We start from the raw sequence: 22,028 nt of genomic DNA, 5'->3' as shown, positions 1-22,028 counted from the left end.
CATTTAACAAATTCTGCTGTTTTGCTGATACTCGCTCCATGGCTCCGACCGCCAACAATCATCCCACTTTCAAAGGCTGTTAAATCGCGTTGTTTACCCATATCTTCAGAAAAAAATCACTTCTACTGTCGTGGTAAGCAACCTGCTTCCCTATTTATAATGGTCTGGCCCTCTAGCAACTTCAGCGCAAAATTATAGCTAATTATAGCTAATTTGCCTACAAACATCAGGTGGTCATAATAATCTGGCCACTCAGTGTATATCCTTGTGCACAGCCTAAAGGGTGCATGTAGGTCAAGTGTGTACAACACCAACTGGAGCCATTCATACCATTCATAGGGGCATTTTGTTCCTTTTTCAAAATGTGAACATACAACAATCACAACATTCAGGGATAGTGCCCCAATGTTAGATGGCTTCTACACCCAAAAAAGGTGCTTCTTATATAGTTAAAATGGATTCTCCAATGAATTTTTAAACTTTTGTTTCTATTGTTCATGCTTGGTATTTATGTGGATTCAGGGCCCATTTACACCATGTCCGGATCAGATGCGGTACGTCACCAAAAAGAGATTCTTGGGTTTGTTCACATCGGTCCAGTCCGTTTCAGTGCAGGAAAACAAATGCTGCATGTCACATTTTCCATGCTCTGGAACGCGTCACAAACGCACTGCACCGGAACGCAATAGAAGCTATGACATGGAGCAGGAAGAGATTAATTTGCACATTTTTCCTGCACCGGAACGTGTCACAAACGCACCACACCGGAACGCAATAGAAGCTATGACATGGAGCAGGAAGAGATTAATTTGCATAATGACATTACCCACCCCCCAAAAAAGCACTGGAACGTGTCACAAACGCATCACAAACGCACCGCGTTTGCAGATACGCGTGCAGATCTGGTCCGGACATGGTGTGACAAGGCCCTGAGGCCGTCCATTTACCACCATTTAATTGCTGAATTGTTATGCATTTTCATAAGCTCTCTGATTTTAGTGTGTTTTATGTATACCCCCGTGAATACCACATACTTTGATGGAACCATCAGCTCTCAGGCTGCTGTCAGGCTTCCTTAGTATAGAGAAATAAAATAAATGACTTTTTCTGATTGTACATCACAGGACACAAGGAACATCACAGAACATAACAGAACCCTTCACTATTGCACTGATGAGCTGGCAGATACCCTCAGACAAGTCTCCAGAATGAGTGTCCTGTCTATCCACATGTGAGGGATCCTATGGCTTAAATGTAGGTCTGTGGAGCTTCTGTGCAATAAGCAAATAAGCCAACAAAGGAAAATGACAATTGCACGGCACATGTTACATATCACCGCCAATGTCGAAGTGTGAGCAAAAGTTCTAGGGCCATTAATCACACTGATAACACTAAACCGATGAGCGGTAAAAACGTTTAAATTGTCGCCTATGGGCAATTTTGAGTATTGTAGTTTTTTACTGTTTACCCGACATGACCCCGTCTTTGATATTTTACCAAAAAATTGGGTAATAATAACTGTTTCATAACTTAATATAGGGAAAACAGTTTATTTCCCGAAATTTTTGGTAATTTTTCCTTAACCACTTGCCGTCCGCCCGTTGCAAAAAAACGGACGGCGGACTCACATCAGCAGGTTGCGTTCATGAGACGGCGCGCGCATGGGCAGAAAAAACCCGTCCGATGTAAAGAGCCGTTACCGGCTGTTTCACATACACACGATCGGTGGCTCTATAGCCTGCCAATCGTGTGTATGTGCTGGCTGCTTGTTTAGGTTTCGCGCACGCACGCAATTTTAAGGCTTGACATGTTTGGTGTCTTTTTACCCGATGTGAAACTTAATCCTCCTGTCCCATCGCACTCCTGACTGGACAAACACCCAAATCCAACTGGGTGGGTGCGGTGGTGACAACGGATGCCTCCGTGAAATGTAGATAGATGAAAGTAGTCACTCGCACTCCATGATATTAAAGTCAATGCTGTTTATTGACTTAGATAACACACATCTCCTAAAGGTCCCCACACACCTTACGATAATCGTACGATAATCGCGGAAAAAATCCCGCGATCGTACGATTATCGTAAAGTGTGTGGAAGTCGTGCGACCTCTACTACTGTAAGGTCGCACGGCTTTAAACTTACGAACATGTTTCAAAACCCGCCGAGCATTGTACGATGTTCGGCGGTTGTGTAGCATGTTCGTAAGATAAAAGCCGGACGGGCCGGTGTGCGCAAGCGCACACTGCCCGTTCGGCATTGCGGTCATCGGAAGCCCGCCCCTCAGGGGGCGTGGCTTGCGATCATCACAAGTACAATCTGCCTATGCAAGATAGGCAGATCGTACGTCTTTTTAAGTACCTTACAACCATCGCAAGACACAAGTCTTGCGATGGTTGTACGGTGTGTGCCCAGCCTTAGCGACGTTTCGAGACCATGCGGCCCCGTCGTCAGGCAAACAGGGAGTGAGTCAAGCAACAAAATCAAACAATAAATACAGGTGAAACAAAATCAAACCACCAATCACCTTGCAGTTAATACCTCCTCTTCTGACGTCCTAACGACTTGATTCACACCATGCTGCCCAGGTACAATTAGCTATATGCTGAACACATGATACAGATGCATACTGATAAAATACCTTGTCCGTAGTGGTGATCTTGCATTACCCGTGATCTACCTGCTCTTTTCCGATCCGTGTCATCCATAGATCTAAGTTGCATCCTGCTGGCTGCTCATGTCTAGCGGACCGGCTCTCATGGTGTACGCGCAGTGTGTTATCTGCGCGTATATATTACCAAAGATCATTGTGCCGTCCGTCAGTCAATGAGTGTCAGGAACCCGGACCAGGTGACTGATCGGTTGCTAGGTTACCGTGCAACGCTTGTCACTTGCGGAAAATAAAAGTTTAAACATTTTTTATTAAACAATGCAGCGAAATATTGACATGCAACTTCAATCTGATGCCTGTTGGAAAAATGTAACAACCGTGCTGGTACATTGTATCGAGCAACCAGAATGTTCACTGCATCTTATATACTCAGTGTTCCACTTCGCTAAAGATAGAAAAGCGTAATGAATAAGGCAGGGGGGGATATATTTATACACAGTATCTTCCAGTATAGTTGTACTCAAAATGGTGTAGTTGAAGGGATACTATTCCCATGTTTATGGAAGAACTTTGATTATATAGCAGGTCAAAGTATGTGATAGATACCTCTCTTCTCTATAAGAAGAGAGCTCTTTAACATGCAATCCTAACATTGATAGCATTTCTGAATGAGTGCAGTTCCAATCGTGGTGAGTCCCTCCTCTACACTTTGTCAATTCATTGACAACTGTGTTGTTTTAAAAAATTCCACCATGGGTGGCAGGTGTGTAATACGGTATATTTTTGTACATGAATACATGTAGACTTTTTGAGCCAAAAAAATATAAGAGACGGTATATATATATTAGGGATGTCCCGATACCATTTTTTCCAGACCAAGTACAAGTACTTTTCCTCAGGTACTTGCCAAAACCCATTAACAATACTTTTTCCTGAAGGGACATGTGAATTTTTTTCTAAAACAACACAGACTAATGATTTTACGACAGTTTCTTTATAATTGTGAAAAACTGTAACTCAATCCATGATTATTCAGCAATGGAGAATGGCAACCAGCAACCATGGATTGCTGAGATTTGTAGTCTTCTATTGCTAGTTACCCTTCTCTATTGCTGTATAATCATGGGAAGAATGGCAATCGGCTATTGAGATCCCATCAATCTATGATTATACAGCAATTACACAGGTATGTGTTCAGATCGCACCAGGGGTGCATGCAGATCTCCCCAGTGTTGTGTTTGGATCTGACCAGGGATGCATGCAGGTCTCACCATGGATGCATGCAGATCTCCCCAGGGCTGTGTTTGAGTCTTACCAGGGCTATGTTTGGGTCTCACCAGGGCTGTGTTTGGGTCTCACCAAGGCTGCGTGCAGATATCACCAGGGCTGCATTTGAGTCTCACCAGGAATGCATGCAGGTCTCAGCAGGGCTGCGTGCAGATCTCAGCAGGGATGCATGCAGATCTCCCCATGGCAGCATGCAGATCTCAGCAGGGATGTATGTAGATCACCCCAGGGCTGCTTTTGTGTCTCGGCATGGATGCATGTAGGTCTCAGCAGGGATGCGTGCAGGTCTCACCAGGTCTGCGTACAGGTTTCACCAGGGATGCCAGGTCCCTGAAAATGGCCTCTTTTGGCACCGATACTAGTATTGGGACATCCCTAATAACTATATATATATATATTATGCTTGGAGGATGCAGTTGGCTACTAGATGGTTCTGAGGAGTACAGGGGCGCTAGTGGCGTGCCAACAGCATCCATCCAAAGTTTTATAAATAAACCTGCTAAAGTGCTGTTGCAGAATTGTGTATCTAGACCATTGTCTTTAAAGAGTGCTTTCACTTTCTTAAAGGAGAACTATGAGGTGAGTGCTTTTCACTCACCTCATAGTTCTAGCCGACCTGTGACAATGAGACTGTCACAGGTCGGCTCAGTAGATCGGGAGGTGAGCGAACACATACCGGGTTCGCTCACCTCTCGATCCTGTCACGGCTTTCTGCCGTGGGGGGATTCCCCCCTCCCCACTCCGATCCGCCAGCGCTGACTGGCGGAACGGATGGGGAGGGGGCGGGTGCACCCATACAGACACCCAGGCACTGGGAGTCCTCTGTGAGGGAGGGGGCAAACAGGGGCTAGCAATTTTAAGATGGCGGTGGGGAGCCTATTGTTCCACTTTCCACCAGCTTTGGGGCATATTTTCTCCCACTAACCGGCAGTAAAGGGCACAATATTACTGACCACTGCACTCTGTAAACAGTTCTGTATTTTACATAGTCCTGACCCCTGCACTACATTTAATATGTTGTACATTATTCACCTGACCCCTGCAATGTATACGCTATGCTGTACATTATACTTGCTTCTGATTCCTGCATTGCATTTACTGTGTTGTACATTAAATTCCTGACACCCTGCACTGTATACGTTATGTCATACGTTATACTCCCAACCTCGGCACTGCATTCGCTATGTTATACATTATACTCCTGTCCCTGGCACTGTATACGCTATGTTGTACAATATACTCCTGACCCCTGCACTATGTATGCTATGTCATGCAGTACATTATACTCCTGACCCTTGCACTGCATTCACTATGTTATACATTATATGCTTGTCCCCTTCACTGTATATGCTATGTTGTACATTATACTCCTGATGCCTGAACTGCACTCACTATGTTCTACATTAGCTGTCAGTCACGAAGCTGGGTGGATCCCGGCACAATTGTCGGGATCCGCTTCAGCTGCGGCATCTCAGTATACCATGAGCTACAGCTCGCGGTATACTGAGCCTAGGTTACATATTTTGACAGGTAAAAGGAATCCACCAACATATATTTTGCAAATAGAAAAGTTTGTTATTCAGAGGAAACTGAAAATGAACTTTCCTCAGTGAAGAGCAATTTTTGCTAATCTTCATGAATAAGCCCCTTGAATGAAAAAGGTGGTGATCATTATAAGCAACTCTCCAAATTCCGAGCATCGCTTGTAATTACTGGACTGAACTCCTTGGAGTCAGAATGAGCAGTTTAGGAGTTGGAGGTGCTTGTTATTGCACTAGTTAGAAAATCTCCCTGTAAGCCTTCTGATTCTTTTCTATGCTATGGAGGACAATACTGTGTATGTGCAACTCAAACTCATTCAAGTATGAGCAGATATGTCAAAAGCTGTGGTTCTCAGTGAAATATCTGCATCTCTGTGTCAATCCTTATACAATGAAATGAACTAAACCTAAACTTGTCCGAGGTAAGCAATTGTGAGTTCATATTTCAATAACTGTATAAGCATATCATGTCTGATGCATGCTATTCGTCAAATAATTTGCAACAACATGAACAGGATGAGGCTTCCACTGTAACTTGCAAAGGGTTACTACAAAGAAGGCACAAAGGGAATAGCAATTTAAAAATGGAAATTCACTGTAACAACATACATTGATATGCAATTATAGATGTAATTAGAAAGAACTCACCAAAGCCACAGTCAATTGGAACCACCCATTGTCCTGGCTTTAAATTATGTACTTGACAGCCAACTTTAATTACTTCCCCAACTCCTTCATTGCCACCTACTGCTGGTAAGTTGGGTAAAATCCCATAATTTCCTGCAAAATAATGATCAACTGTCAAAACACCTTGAGTCACACTCACCATTGCTTTTTCATAAACATATGAGTGTAGGACTACACTGATACGCTGATGTTGTACGGTGATGCACTTAGTCAATAACTGAGTCAATGATCAACTGTCAGACAGGTAAGAGGTTTAACCAAATGATAGGACGTACAGACAGAGAACCAGACTAACCATAAGTGAGTATGTTACCATCTTTTCTGCCTATTAAAATTTATCATTAGCAATTATGATTCTAGCAAGTGCCTACCTTGTAGCATGTTAACATCTGCAGGGTTAACTGGAGCAGCCAACATCCTGATATGGATTTCATCGTGGCCAATGTGAGGAATCAAAATATTTTCTAGCCTGTAAATGAAACAGTAATTTTATTGTTATTTATCATAGTTTGTTCTGGAAAAAAATGGCAGACCTTTTAGAGCCCAATTTTACTACTAAAAAATGTGACCAATAAAACTCAGGCTGCATGAAAACAGCAAGGGGCATATTTATAAAGTATATCTCACATGCAAAAATCATTCTCTACAGAAGAGTCCTCCAGGTTCATGTGTTTTAAATGAGAGTGATTGATTCATAACCAGTGAATGTTTGGGGAAAGTTAGTTGCTTTATAGATGTGCCCTACTGTAGAGTGCTTAATGTCTCACTGGTTTTTTTTCAAAGTTACCCCAGTCTCAGCAGAAGACAGCTGCTGAGTGCAGGAGCTTGTGACTATGAAGGTGCACCTGAGGTGAAGATTTTTGAAGAAGTAACATCTGCAGGCAATCAGCTTCTCTATTTCATTTTTAAATCTTAACTGGACAAACTGAAGAGGGAAGCTGATTGGTTGCCATGCACAGCTGCTCCAGATTCTGTCTACTCCAGTTTTGATCAATTCCCACCATATTGTTTAAGATTTTGGAGTTTCAGTAACTCATTTTCTCTTCAAGGTATACACGGCACCATCCATTTCTTACTGCAACACCCACCAAAAAGAAACTGATAGGGGCAAGTCAGTCAGGAGTGAGATGGGATATGTACAATAATTAGTGGAAAGAGGACACATGCTGGGAGTGTGTGTTCAGGCCTGTCTTTGGAAACATACAACTTTATCCAGAAAGCATCAGAAGAAGAAGCCGTCTTCAGATACAGACTGTGCATGGAGCCCTAAACTGCACCTAGGTGACTGGGTCTTTTATAGCTCTCCAGTTCAAGCTGATCCAATAAAGTGCAAGTTAAAAATAAATAATCATAATAAATTAAAAGAGCTGTTTTGTTGCCTGGGTAAACCATTGAGGTGCTCCTTTTTATTTACCTTATAGTGTCTAGTAATATGAAAGGGAAAATCAGAAATCTACTTCTTTTGTGGCTCATATTTGAAATAGAATAACAAAATTATAAAAGCACGAGAATTACCCTCACTCAAAACACACTGCACTTCACCTTTAAAGTGACATTAAACCCTCAGATTTTTTAACATAAAACAATACTGTAATGTGTGCCTTACTGTAATCCATGGTTGTTTACCTTCTCTTTGCTGCTCTTCCTTTTAAATCTGTATCTGTTCTCATGCTCTGCAGAACTTCTGTTTTGCAGCAGACTGCCTTGTCTCAGGAATGGATACACAGTGTCTGTGTATAGGTTTGTATAGGCTTGTAACCTGAGCCAGCACTACAGGAAGAGGCCCTGAGCTGAAAAGGGAAGTTCTCCCCCAGCATGAGAAGACATGAGGATTTAAAAGGAAGAGCAGCAAAGAGAAGGGAAACAACCATGGATTACAGTAAGGCGCACATTACAGTATTGTTTTATGTTAAAAAATCTGAGGATTTAATGTCACTTTAAGAATGCTTCTTCCTTAGGAGCCATTCAGTCATAAGACCCTATATAATCAAGATGAAAAATTTAACGGAATATTGTATTTGATTTTCAATCTGATATATATAACAATATTAAAATACCACTATTAAATACAATTCTTGCAGTGACCTACATTTTGCATAGTATATTGAAGGACATGAGAACTTAAAGCCTGAGATGCAAATGTGATAAAAAGAGATGAAAAATGCATGTGCAGAACGATATTCAGAGAATGAGATACCTGACAGCAAATATATTTCAGCAGGGAAATTGGATGGATGTATTGAAAGTGCAGTTCTTGCACAAAGTAAAAGCAGAATCACTGACACAGTATAGCTTGACAAGCTGAAAAAATAAGTAATGAGGGGGCAATAAGGTATCAAGGCCAGAAAAATAATCATTAGTTAGGAAAATGAGAAGATTAATGACATGATATACCGAGGAGTCATGACAGCGAAAATAGAAAAATCGCACACATGAAATAAAAAGGAATACTTAGTTTAGGCTTTTTGTACTATTTCTTCATTTCCTTTACATCATAGCCAAATGTTTCCTAAATGTGGCAATACTGCTTGGACATTTGGGTTTCTGCCAGTAATTGTATTCTTTAATATACACAACAACAGTAACCATATAGTAAATATAAATTTAGCTAGGTTTTTTTATAATTATTATTGTTGTTGTTGTTATTGTTGTTATTATTATTATTATTTTAGAAAAAATAATCACAAAATAGCAAGACATTTTTTCCACCTTGATACCCTTGTATTTCATTATTACAGCATAGTTTTTGCCACCTTTTTAGATTTTCTCTATTTTGTTTTGGCTTTTAAGAGTATGATGGTCCGAAAGGCATTTCAATTTTGGGTGTAGACAGGCACTCAATATATTCCAGCAAGTTTCTAATATCTCTCAGGCATTTAGAAAGAGAAGAAAGAAAACACCGGGCGCCTGACCTGGTGCAATAATCCTTTTATTGAAAAAACTGTGTATATGAAAACACTTATACTCACAAAAAAAGCAAGGACAGTGACACATTAGACTCTGATGAAGGGGAAGTTCCCCGAAAACGCATTCAGCTTAGTGGCAGTGAGTCTCACTACGAGTAGAGCTCCTGGACATTCATACCTTTGTGCAGCGGTCCATCCAGTGAGGACTACTAGTCTAATGTGTCACTGTCCTTGCTTTACTTGTGAGTATAAGTGTTTTCATATACACAGTTTTTTCAATAAAAGGATTATTGCACCAGGTCAGGCGCCCAGTGTTTTCTTTCTTTTATGCAGTTCCAGGATCCCTTGTCCGTTGCGGGGCAGACTACTGGATTTCTGTTAACTCCTTGAGCCACAGGAGGGCTTGTTTGGTTGTATTTGGCGCTTGTCGTATCATCTATTTTTTATTTAGAAAGAGAAGTTTTATAGTAGGATGCCCAGCACATTCCCATTATGGCCATAAATAATATGTTAGGTTAATTTGTTAAATCCATCAAATAATCATTCCTAAAAACAATTCATCAAAGGTATTATGACCTCATTTAACAGCCTACAGGCTGTTATAAAATACCAATAAATGTAGTTAATTGTAATATTATTCAGTATAAAATATTTTTTGTATGTTTAAGTGCAACTATTATAAGTACATGATTTTGTTTTGATATCACTCTCCCCTGTAGAGCAGAGCTCACAAAGGAGGGTCAGCAGTAGGAGCCAATCAGGCTTTGCTGCATACACATGTGTAATTTAAAAATGAAGAGACCAGAGAGAGAAGAGGATGTGCTGCGGTCCCTTTAGTGTTCACACTGGGAGTAACCAGAATGTAGGCTGCCATTGCTGATACTGCATTAGTTTCATGTATGTCCCTGACTTTCAAACCCTAAACCCTTTGGCAGGTAACACATTACCTACATTTGTATTTTAGCTATATATTTGTACATGTTTTCTAAAGTTTAGCTTTTAAGCAAGCATGTACTGACAGAAAAATGGAGGTTGCCGTTAATGACCTACCTTTAAAAATACTGGATGCCAGGTTGTTTCTCACTTCAAAACTCTCTACGACAGAGGTCCAGAAACAGCATGAAGCCAGTCAAGTCATGTCCAACCCCACTGTTAAAAATCTGCACTCAGGGAAATATTAAGGCTACTTTTCTGACTACCTTCTGAAAATGCCAACTGCCTGGTTGTCAAGCTGCTTTAGTGGCTTCCTTACTTAAGGAGCCACAGCAGTTATGCATATTAGGAGTTCTGCATGTTTGTAAAGGGACAATGACTTAAAAAAAATGAAAGTCAGGGACATACATGAAACTAATGCAGTATCAGCAATGGCAGCCTACATATTTCTGATGTTGCTGGTTTCCTTTAAATGATACATGCACATTTATTGGCCACCTAGCTGACCTCAGTATAATACTGCTCACCTAAAGAAAATGTTGGCTGTGACAGGCCAGCCTGTGCTGGTAAAGTCACATTGGCCGGAAAAAAAAAATGCTTTTACAGTACGGTAAGATCAGCTGCTTAATGACAGAGGGCCCCAAGTTTTGTGCCAGGCTCTTTGGAATAGTCACACCCACACCCATAGTTGCCTACTGTCCTGGATTTACTGGGACAGTTCTGCTTTTAAGTTGTGTGACCCTGGTGAGATGTGCCATGGTCTCTGTCCCAGAAACACAGCTTTAGCTCATGGTTGCCATTCGTCAGTGTCAGTGAATGCAGACCAATTAATTAAAGGAAGCTGCATACTTGAAAGTGGTGTCCTGTGAGGTGCCCTTCGGAGGTGTTCCACCCCGGGCTTCACACATGGAAACTGTGTCCAAGTCAGAGCATCTGATAAGGTAGATGAATGGACACCTCTGACACAGAACAGGAGGGAGTAAGGGGGGATATTGGAGGATACAGCTGCCGCAGATTTCCGCCGGAGACCGGAGTAGAATAAGGAGCTGTGGCAGAGGAAGAGTGGTAGTATAATCCTGAATACCTGTGTGTGGACTGGAGGAAACCCACCATCTCTCCCAGCTTTTGTAAAATTTATATTTACAGGGCTATTCACAAAAGGGTGAAGAGTTTGGAGAGGGCAGGGGAAGTTAACAATCTAGGCCAAAATAGCTGATTTGGAGAAATTCTCCAATTCAGCTCACTTTCCAGTTCAGCTATGTTATCTTAGATTATTCACTTATCCTGCCTTCTCCAAACTCTTCACCCTTTTGTGAATAACCCTGTTAGTGTTGTTGCTAGTATTCCTTTTGTCCCTATATAATGTTCTAGGTGCCCAGTGTGGTGTAGAAGTATTGTAATGGAACAGTAAAGCTGTATGTCTGTTCAAGTGGCAATAAAGTCTGTCTGAGCTGAAGAAAAAAAAGGAAAAGAGATGGAGCTTTTTTTTTTATTGCTACTGGTCTGTGAACACAGCATTACTTACTACTGAACTCTGCCCTACTTACTACTGAACTCTGTGTTACTTGCTACTGAACTCCGCATTACTTACTACTGAACCTTGACTTACTTACTACTGAACCCTTTGCTACTAACTACTAAACTGTGTTACAACTGCACCCTGCATTACTTACTACTCAACTTTGCCTTACTTACTACTGAACTCTGTGTTACTTACTACTGAACTCTGCATTACTTACTACTGAACCTTGACTTACTTACTACTGAACCCTTTGTTACTAACTACTAAACTGTGTTACAACTGCACTCTGCATTACTTACTACTCATCTTTGCCTTACTTACTACTGAACTCTGCCTTACTACTGAACTCTACCTCCTAATGTGCTACCTCCTATGTGTTACCTCCTGCTGAACTCTACGTTACTTACTACTGAACTCTTTGTTACTTACTACTGGACTCTACATTACTTACAACTGAACTCTGCATTATTTACTACTGAACTGTGTTACTTACGATTGAACTCTGCATTACTTACTACTGAACTCTGCTTTATCTCCACATCTTTTTGACAATATCCCCAATAGCAATTTTCAATGTTGAGTTTGTTCTGCCTTTTGAATAATCACACTGGGAAGAGGGATCTGAACCTGGAACCTCTGATACAGTGTTTATAATATAAAAATTGGGAAAGTGCCCTGGGACCTTTTCTTTAGTAAAAGTTCCACCTGAAAATGTGAGTTGCAGCTCATGCAGATGTGGGTAACACTTGGTGGGGGCGGGGGTTGGTATTGGAGATAACATCCCAACATTTTTTCTTTTTGTAGACCTCTATATTGCACTTGGTATTTTCAGGCATTGCATGGGAGTGCCTCGATGTATAATCCTTAATGAACATTGCAGATACCTATTATTGTTATTGTCATTAGGGCACTTTTAAATGTATGGTTACTAGTGGAGATTGTTGCAGTGTAGATACAGTGATATTACACAGGATGTTTGCCACCCACCAAAGGCTTCAACCTATGTGTTAGCTTGTTGGGTTGCCACAATTTAAAAAGACTGTACAGACTAAAAACCGACAAATATATGTACATAATTGTAATGGCAAGACCTTCTTGGCTGTGATTCTGTACTTTTTATAATACATCTTTCTGTATAGTATAGGCCACTTGTAGAACCATGCCCATTTTATAGTAATGCCCCACCCCTAATTGAAGTTAATGTTCCACCTACAATGGCTTGTTGGACATATAGCAAAAAAAGGTGTCCCTGGAAAATATTGGCAACCTTACTATGAGCAGAATGATATTCCTGAAGGTAAATCTGAATTGTCAGACTATACAGAGTACAGAATTACATACTCTGTATATGAAAAGATTGATCTGCCAAAATATTTGTAATTGTGTTTAGTCAGTCTTGTGGTTTATACATTGCTGCCACGCAGTTTTGCACCACGGCTTACAGTGTGTAGCTTCCTATGTTACTGCTTCACTTTTAACCTCTTCATTGGACTATAAAGAGCATCATTATACTAGTGAGTGCTTCCCTGTTCTGTCTGCCTTCTGCATGCCAGCCTAATTACCTTCTCATCTCCAGTAGCTGAAAAGCCAGGCTTTTTTTTGCATTTGTTGCAGACACACACAGGAGTTCTTTAGATGTCTGGGCTTTTGGGGGTGTACCTTTTAGGAGAATGGGGCTGTCTCCACGTGAGCTTCCTATTTGTACATTTCTGTATACTGTATGTCCCACAGCCCCACCTTTCAGAATGGTGGTAAAGTCCACTGCCCATATGAACCTACAGTAGCTTAAAACCAGAGCACTTCTGATGCACAGAGCTGAACCGGCTGTCATACTGCCAGCCGAGCCCTGAATATCATACCAGGAGAGCAGATCTACCCATAAAATCTGCAAGACTCCGCTGTTCATTGGAGAGCTGGTCTGACTCTGTGTACAACCTAATTCAGAATTTCCTTTAGGTTTACCAACACTTAAGCAGTAAGAGGTCCTACCAAAAGTATATATTAAATGTATGTCCAGTTAGATACCCCATCTAGCTATTAAAGAACTCCAGGACATATACATATTAACCCTTGAAGTGGGGCTAACGCAAGGGTTAAGTTCTCATTTTGATCTAGTTGCTAAAAAAAGATATACTCACCTGATGCTCGGTCCTGCTTGGCAGCTACAACACAGCCTCTTCTCCCCCGGGCTCCAGCGGTCTAAAGACCCATGACCAGGGAGTCTGGTCCCTGTTGCCTTAGGTGGCATCTTTTGGGGTCTCTTAGGGGGGTAGTAGACAGAGCAGCCTTGGCTGTTCTGCTGCACAATGTTTGCAGCGTGCCTGCCACCCCCTTTCTGGCCAGAACATCCCAGGATGCTCTGGAAAATGTATAAGGGCCATACACATCTCTCTGCCCAGCCTTTAGCAACCTGGGACGCTCTTGATGGTGTCCCGCTGAACTTCTGGCAACCAGTGATGTCACCATGACAGATGGTTGCGGGGCTCACAACTGCCAGTCCATTGCAGCTTCTGCAAAAGGAAGAAACACACATTCTGCACACACATTCCTGGCCATTCCAGCCTTTGCAAAAGGAAGATAGACAGTAGAGGAATATTGAATCAACAAAGATCTCCCTTCATTGCCCATAGGACAAAGAAGACCAAAGCTTATATCCAGTGTCTTTATCCAGTGTCTGGATAAAGACACTGATTCTCTGGTAATAAGACGTTACTTATATTTTTGATGCAATATTTTGTTTTATACATTGTTATTATGCCTATTTACTTGCATTTGTGGATATTTTCCCCCCAATTTTTTTTTTTTGAGCGAGCTAGAGGTCAGTATCAAAGTGTAGTCCTTAAGCAACTACTTACTGAGAAAGAACAGAACTAGAAATTTAAACAATACCTATAGGATAATTATTTCATACAAATTAAATTAAGATTTAAAATAAAGAGAATACTTGCTTCTAGAGTTGACTTTTAGTAATTTTAGTTCAGATTGAAGTAAGGTAGGGTTCGCATTGTTAGGGTTCGTAGTTGCAGTCTCCAGCAATAGCTATGCTCAAAGTGTCAAGAAAGCAAGGTGAAGAGCACAGCGAAGCCCAAGCTCTCTTGAATGCCATTTCCAATGACCAGATGTTGTTCAAGCTAAGATTATTAATTAAAGTTTCAAAGTTACAACAGACAAAACATTAATGCACATATATACCTAAATTCAGCCATTAGCTAATACACTTCAATAAAGTAGAATAAAAATAATGAAGGGAGACAAACCAAAATAATTATAAGTACATCTATGTTGCCCTAAGATTCAGGGAATGCCTGAAACTCAAACAAGTAGCCCATATTTTCCAATATTTATCCCAGCTGTCATATTCCACAATCAATAAACGTTCAAGGTCTGCACTGCGGTCCATTTCCGTGACCCATTTTTCCAATGTGGGAACTGCAGTGGAGCGCCAGTGTTGGTACAACTAAAAATGCTGCAATGAGAAAGAATCGAAGGATGTCTCCCTTAACTGATTTAATAGGACCACAAATCATCGAAAGTAGAGCCATTTTATTGTCTGCTGGAATTATAGAATTATAAAAGGACAACTCCACCAAATATGTGTCATATGTCCAGGTACATCATGACACCTCCAAAATTCCTCTGATTTTAAAAGGTTAACCCATATTTTAAAGAACTTTATGCTGAAGATTCATTTTAAAGAGTGACTCCAACCCATTTTTGTATCATTCTTTTTTGGTTTGGATAGAGCCGTGTATGACCAGCTTAAAAGTTGTAGCTAGCTAAATACATTAATATGTTTATACCTTCTTGGCTGTACTTCTGTCCTCGTTATGATAAATCTTCCTTTTACATAGAGCATTTCTAAAATTCAATTGTACAATAGGTTAGCGATATACCACGCCCTTTTACATGAATGCCACTCCCCTAAGTAAAGTAGGTTATCTGCCTAAAATGGCTTGCTGGACGCACAGCAAAAAAAGTATCCCTGGAAATGTTTTTTTTTAACTGTTGGCAACTATGCACGCCCCTGTATAGGCTAGTCTGTTCGAGCTGGCATTTCTACAAATTCAGATGAACTGTAAGGTACTGCATATTGCAGCACACTGGGGCCAGCTGTTAAAAAAGGATAAATACACACAAATGTGCGCTTACTCTGTTAAGGTGCCCATGCACCTTACAATTATATGCAGATTTTCTGTGGTCAGATGGAAAAAGATTGGCCCAGGTGGAGATTACTCCATCCACACAGTTAAGTGTAGATGGAGGAATCTGTTGCACCTTTTCCATCTGACCACAGAAAATCTGCAGATAATTGTAAGGTGTATGGCCAGCTTAAAGGTGCCCACACACCTTGCGATAATCATACGATAATCGTGGGAAATCTTGCGATCATACGATTATCGCTAGGTGTGTGGAAGGCGTGCAACCGTTTTTATTTTACGGTCGCACTACTTTTACCTTAGGAAGATGTTCGAAAACCTGCCAAGAATCGTACGATTTTCCGCGGGTGTGTGGCATGTTCATAAGATAAATGCCGCACGGGCGGTGTGCGCAAGCGTTGCGGTCATAGGAAGCCCGCCCCTCAGCTAGGAGGGCTTGCAATTATCGCAAGTACGATCTGCCTGTCCAAGATGGGCAGATCGTGTGCTTTTTTAATTACCTTACAACCATCGCAAGACGAAAGTCTTGCGATGATTGTAAGGTGTGTGCCCAGCATAAGAGACAAATGATGCTGTGGGGTCTATTCACAAAAGAGTGAAGAGTTTGGAGAAGGCAGGAGTAGTGATCTAGGACAAAATAGCTGAACTAGAAAGTGAGCTGAATTGGAGATTTTTTCTGAATCGGCTATTTTGGCCTAGATTGTCCACTTCTCCTGCCTTCTCCAAACTCTTCACCTGTTTGTGAATAGACCCCTGTGCTAGAAAAGGAAAGCAACCTGAGTAGTGCACATTGAACAGCTACAGAAGCAAGCATGATGCTACTTAATGCTAATTGGATTTGAACATTTCTAACAAGGCAGAGGCCACATAAGCTATCACATTCTGCATAAGAAAAAGCAAAACATATTGGCCAGAAAAGTCCTGAATTTTACAATAAATTGATTTTGGAAAGTGTAGAGTGGTTTTACAGAAGAATAAGGTTAAACTAAATGTAGCCACCTCACAGACATTTGCTATGTTACCCACTGTGTTCATGTACAGCAGAACTGTTTATATTGCAAAGCAGACATATGCGTCTGTTATGTGGCATATTGTTTCTCATTTCACACTGGGTGTTATCTGCCACTAGAGGCAGTTTACCTCTATGGGATGGCTACCGAAAATGAAGACACATGTGCAAGCCTGTGGTGTGTGATATCAGAAGGAGGAATGTTCTTTAACACACTCTGGGAAGAAAAGGGTTGGTGAGAGAACATTATGCAAGGAGGCAGCTAAGAGAGATATCAGAGAGACATCCTGCTGGATTCTCCTGGTCAGATTCCTGGTGCTCAGTACCAAGAGCAGAGCAGCTGCAGCCAATTCTCCCTGTATTTCTGTCTTCCTAAATGGACTGAGGAGAGCTGACTGCTGAATTAAAGTGCCACATGGTTTTCAGAAGCAAGTGCTACAGTAACTGTTGTAGCAGGTCATCATGTAGAGAGCCAGGAGAGGTCCTGTCCAGGGTTTATGTGTCGCCCAGATTCCTCTCTTACACATATCGGGAACCTCTAGTAAGCTCCAGGTTTTACACCTTGCCTCAGTGGCAATTTAATACAGGTGAGGCAAACATACAGTGCTCAGTCTGAATCTGCTGGAGCACGAGGTTGGTTATTGTGGTTTTCTGAGGCCTGACAAACAATAGGTTCATGCAGGTTGATAGTCAGGACTATCTAATGTGTGGCGGGACACATCTAGGGTTTTTTTTTGTAATAGACTTAGCTTGAGCACTGTACAGCACTGTATATAGCCTGTGTACTGCACTAATAAAAGCGCCACTGTTTGAAGAAAGGTCACTGGTGTGGTCTCTCATCCTCTCAAGACTGCTCACCCCAGGGAGCAAGTACACCTGCTACCTATTCCCCAGCTCACACTGTCTATCAGATAGCTAGAATCACGTTACTTTGCTGCACCACTACCATATTTTCAGCTATGTGTACATCCCATCTGGAACTAGTGTGATTGAGTGCATTGACAAGTCAAGGAAAGACTGTCGGTTACACGCAAAGGATAAAGTTAAACAATTTTTCTTACAGTACTGTCTGTGAAGCTGGCCATACACCTATAGATTTTTAGCACCCCTAGCAGCACCATTCTGTTTACTATGCGATTGGCATCGCATAGTGTTGCTCTGCTTCTGCCATATGCCGTGGGGCGTGGCTGGTAGGGGGGGGGGCAAGAAAATGTTTGCCCAGGGTCCAATCAATATTAAAGACGGACTCGAGTAAAGTAGTTGAGAAAGGATCTTCCATCAAGGCAAATCACATACCTGTTTCTTTCAGCGAGTAGTATCTTAAAAAGACAGTACTATGGTTGCTACTTTGTTGCTTTGGGATGGAATTTGGAACTGTGCAGTAGTTTGGGGCCCCAAAACAGGAGCTCACCAACATACTTTTATTACAGTTATCTTAGCTAGGCAAGGGAAACATGACCTGTTATATTACACGTTGGCATTCTTATACCAATACTGTGATTCCACTTGTAATAATTGAACTTGTTTCTTTGTTTGCCCTAACCATTTCCCTTATTTTCAACATGCAGCCACCACTGAATTATTTTGTATATCATTTACATTTGCCTAATACACTGTATTACAGGATTTTGAGGGTGTCATCGGACTCAGGTAGGAGCTGTACCCACATACATCTCAAAGCCAAGACTTATGAGTGCAATACACAAATATTGAGCTTGTGGTTTCATAAGGCTTTAATAAAAGCAGGCTTATACCCGCCTCTTCCATTGCTGCCTTTTGGGCAGCACAGACTTCCGCTATGTAATGCAAGCTGGTGTCAAAAAACATTCCCTTAGCTGGGAGAGAGGTGAATTTTAATTACATCTGATTATTAAACAATTCACTATGCATTCTATCAGAGTTAACACTGTTTTGCTACATTGGCTTGTCAAATAGCTCAATATTGGAGAGACTGCTGCCATGAGTATATATGCCATAACAATTAGCTAATCTATCTGAAAAATAGCCAAGTCACGGGTGAAATTGAGGGAATCTTTTCTGCCACTAATTTGACCATACGGTGCACTGTAATGAAAGAGGAATTATCAGATGCCTTTATTCAGTGGTAATTAATGTCACCATCCGTAATCAGGGGAATGACTAAAATAATTGTATTTCTACTAACTAAGCTCTAGCGCTCAGTATCATTCACTTTAATTATATGTTTTCTAGTGTAAGTGCAATAAAATCAAATACATTCTAATTACCTGGGTAATGGGGAAAAGGGCAGCTAATTTTTGAAGCGCCAATTTTTCTGAAGGATGAACGCCTAATTACTTGCAAGGATCAACAAAACTTATCATCATTAGGCAATGCATTCCAGAAAGAACAGCCTATTCAAGTAAAGCAACACAACTACTGCATCTACTCGTCTGCACACATAATAAAAACATGCACATGTTTTTATTTGTTTAGAATATTTACAAAGGGAATACACATCCTGATTAAAAAATATAATGACTCCACATGTCCCCTTAACCAGTATTCAGTCTGCTGGAGATTCACAATATGAAGACACTGTGGTTTTAAATGGGGTCATTTAACAATGTCAATACTGCAGTGCACTTTATTTGGTATTACTTAAAAAAAAATAATTGGCAAATACTGTACAGAGGAAATTTAATGAATATTTATTTGTTTGTTATACCTATTTATCATTAAAAAAAAAAGCTGCTCAGCTTTAGGGCTCTGGCCTATTGGGCTGAATTTATAATATACAATTTGTTTTTCTCATAAAAAAAGCTATTCATAACATTCTATAGAACTATGGTATAATAAAGTTTCTCTCCAACCAGAAGTGATCATTTTAGTTATAGGTAGATCTTGTCCAGAACCAGTTTTTGATGCCCGAACAGTTAGACACCCTTGCCTTAATTTCCAACCCTGTAGCTGTCCACCCGAGTGTTTCGGGCATTCCCACTCATTTGCTGTTGCCATTCCTATATCATAAAGATAAATGTAAACTTTCAACAAATACAATAGAATGTGATCTGTAAACCCATTGCACTAATAGATCATCCAAGTAATATAATAAATTGCCAGAATCCTTTTATTCTTCAGCTTCTGCCATAAACTGAAATATGACTTTGGGGAGGACTGATCCTTAAAGTTTAGAAACTAAGACCTGCTAAAAGTTTTTTTTTAAGTGCCAGCCCTGCCTGAAAGGTACTTAAAAATAAGCTTCCCAAATGCTTTATATATGTGCAACAAATTATATTATTTTTAGGTTCGCTGCTAAGAATACAAATGTCCAGGTTTGAGATAATATATTGACCTTCATCAGATCCTCAGGCCTGACATAATCTCTCCACAGAGCCATTTGTCCTGCAAAATTTCATGCACATTCATTCTGTGTGAGTGGAGGTAAAATGATTTGAGTGTATTATCATGAAAATACCACATTATGGTCACTAGATGGAGCTGAGGAACATAAGGAAATAAGTGTTAATGTTCTATGCTCCTCCGGTCAAATGATCTGATGCTCTAGTGCTATTTGCAGGATCAAATATAGGGTGATGCTACTACCTGCGAACATACTGGTCTTTGGTCTGCAAGTTTAAAGGTACATATTAAGGGACATTGAGGAGAGAATATCTTCATTCAGGGGATTGTAATGTCATGCTCCATACTGAATATTCTGCATACACTCTGCTCCACTGCCACTATAATATCACATTTCCACTATAACATCACATGCACTAAGAGAAGACATTACATTCATATCATACCCTCCAGTATAAGCTTTACCACAAAGAACTTCCCATTAAAACCATACCTGTTTTTTAAAATTTGGATGGAGAGGGAACTTGAGATAAGAGTGGGAACCAAAACATGACTGGACATAAACTTTTACCCTATGACCGAAATCGTGGGCTTTGTTAATTAATTGGTGTCTAAAAACATCCTTCTGAAGAGACCATGGTAACCCAGAATATTTTGTATCATTTAGAGGGTGTCAAGTTAGAGGATTGGTTCTGATACAGTGGCAGGCACAAACTATTACATTTACGGATTTCCTATATTGTATTCAAAAGTAGCTTGGGGTGTTGCATTTGGCAGGGAAGCCTCATCATAGGTTTGCTAACTACACAGGCACAATCAAAGCTACTGTCTATGTCTGTAACCTGCGTGTTTTTTTTTTTTTTTTTTGTGGTCAGTCACTTCCTCAGAGACTTGCTTGAATATATATTTAAACAAGTTAATTCATTTGCCCGTAAAAAGTATTTTTTCTTTGAAAGTAAGATTAGTAGATAACTGAGATTTTCCATCTCTTTATTTAATTAAAGTGCCCCTGAACTTTGTACAAAACTCATATGCCCTTTTTCTTCAATGTGGTGCCTTACAAGTGATTTATCAGCATCGGGCATTTTATGTTTCTCTCTTAATATATCCCAAGATTTTGGGTGCTTTTGCTGCTCTATGTTGCTCTGTGAGGCTCATTGTTAACCAGTTTTCCCAAGTCTTTCTTTAGTTCAGTTTTGACTTACTGTATTCCAAACAATGTACAGCAGGCAGTACTATACTCAGGCTACAAACCTTATACATTTCAGCATTCAATTTAATTTGCCATATTACTGACTGTGTTCTCATTTTGTTAAACCTTTCTGTAATATTTAACTGTCCCACTGAGTTTTAAGTTCATCATAGTTTTGTATGATCAGCAAAAGTGGTAACCCTGCTCTTTCTTTATTCTACCAAATCATAAATACATGGATTCGAAATAACTGCCCCATCCCCATTCTCGTGCTTATGGACTTACAGTTTTACTATCAGATCATCTGCGCAGGTAGACCGGTCTCATATACATACTTACTTTAAAACTTCAGAATAAGGTCCATGTTTCCGGTAGATAAGAGCTTTGCAGGATGTCTGGTAGGTTCGCTGTGTAATGAATTTCCAAGCAGTATAATGATGTGTGGAAGTCCTTCTAAACAGAAGTGGCTTGAAGGCAAGCATCTGTTTCAATGTTCGGTATATGACAGTCACATCCATTTGTACAGGGCTATATGGATATATTTATATATAAAAGAGAGACAATGTTCATGTATATGCCTGTATCACTGTGTGAGTTAAGCACTCTGCAACCACAGCTTTGAATGCATACTAGCATTACATTATTGCTCAAGAATGATTTGTAGCTTCCTAGAAACTGTTGCAATCAGAATTCTGTAAATGTGCTTCCTCACAAAAAGCCCCTATATTCATTTATTTCAAATTATAAATCTTATACCGTTCTGAAAGCAAGTAAGGAATATAAAATTGCAATCTCAGAGGCAAAATGATTATTTATAAATATAATTTACCAATTCATCATTATTATATAGCTATGTATGTTTAAA

General features: G+C 40.4%; 1 protein-coding gene across 1 annotated transcript in view; it reads right to left on the bottom strand.

The window, feature by feature from the left end:
* LOC108786893 (trans-2-enoyl-CoA reductase, mitochondrial-like) overlaps window positions 1-21,559 on the bottom strand; it is a 52,828-nt gene extending 31,269 nt beyond the window's left edge. Inside the window, exons 1-3 of the mRNA XM_018556290.1 lie at window positions 21,503-21,559; window positions 6,495-6,592; window positions 6,085-6,216 (exon numbers count right to left, since the gene is read on the bottom strand). Of these exons, the coding sequence (XP_018411792.1) occupies window positions 6,085-6,216; window positions 6,495-6,540 (178 nt within the window). The 5' untranslated portion in view covers window positions 6,541-6,592; window positions 21,503-21,559. The remainder of the gene's footprint in view (window positions 1-6,084; window positions 6,217-6,494; window positions 6,593-21,502) is intronic.
* Window positions 21,560-22,028: the final 469 nt, after the last annotated feature.

The sequence above is a fragment of the Nanorana parkeri genome, unplaced genomic scaffold (genome assembly GCF_000935625.1).
Source record: "Nanorana parkeri isolate BGI_ZX_2015 unplaced genomic scaffold, ASM93562v1 scaffold232, whole genome shotgun sequence".
In the NCBI taxonomy this organism is placed as follows: Eukaryota; Metazoa; Chordata; class Amphibia; order Anura; family Dicroglossidae; genus Nanorana; species Nanorana parkeri.
Note: the sequence above shows the minus strand (reverse complement) of the source record. Positions and strands in the feature narration are given on the sequence as shown.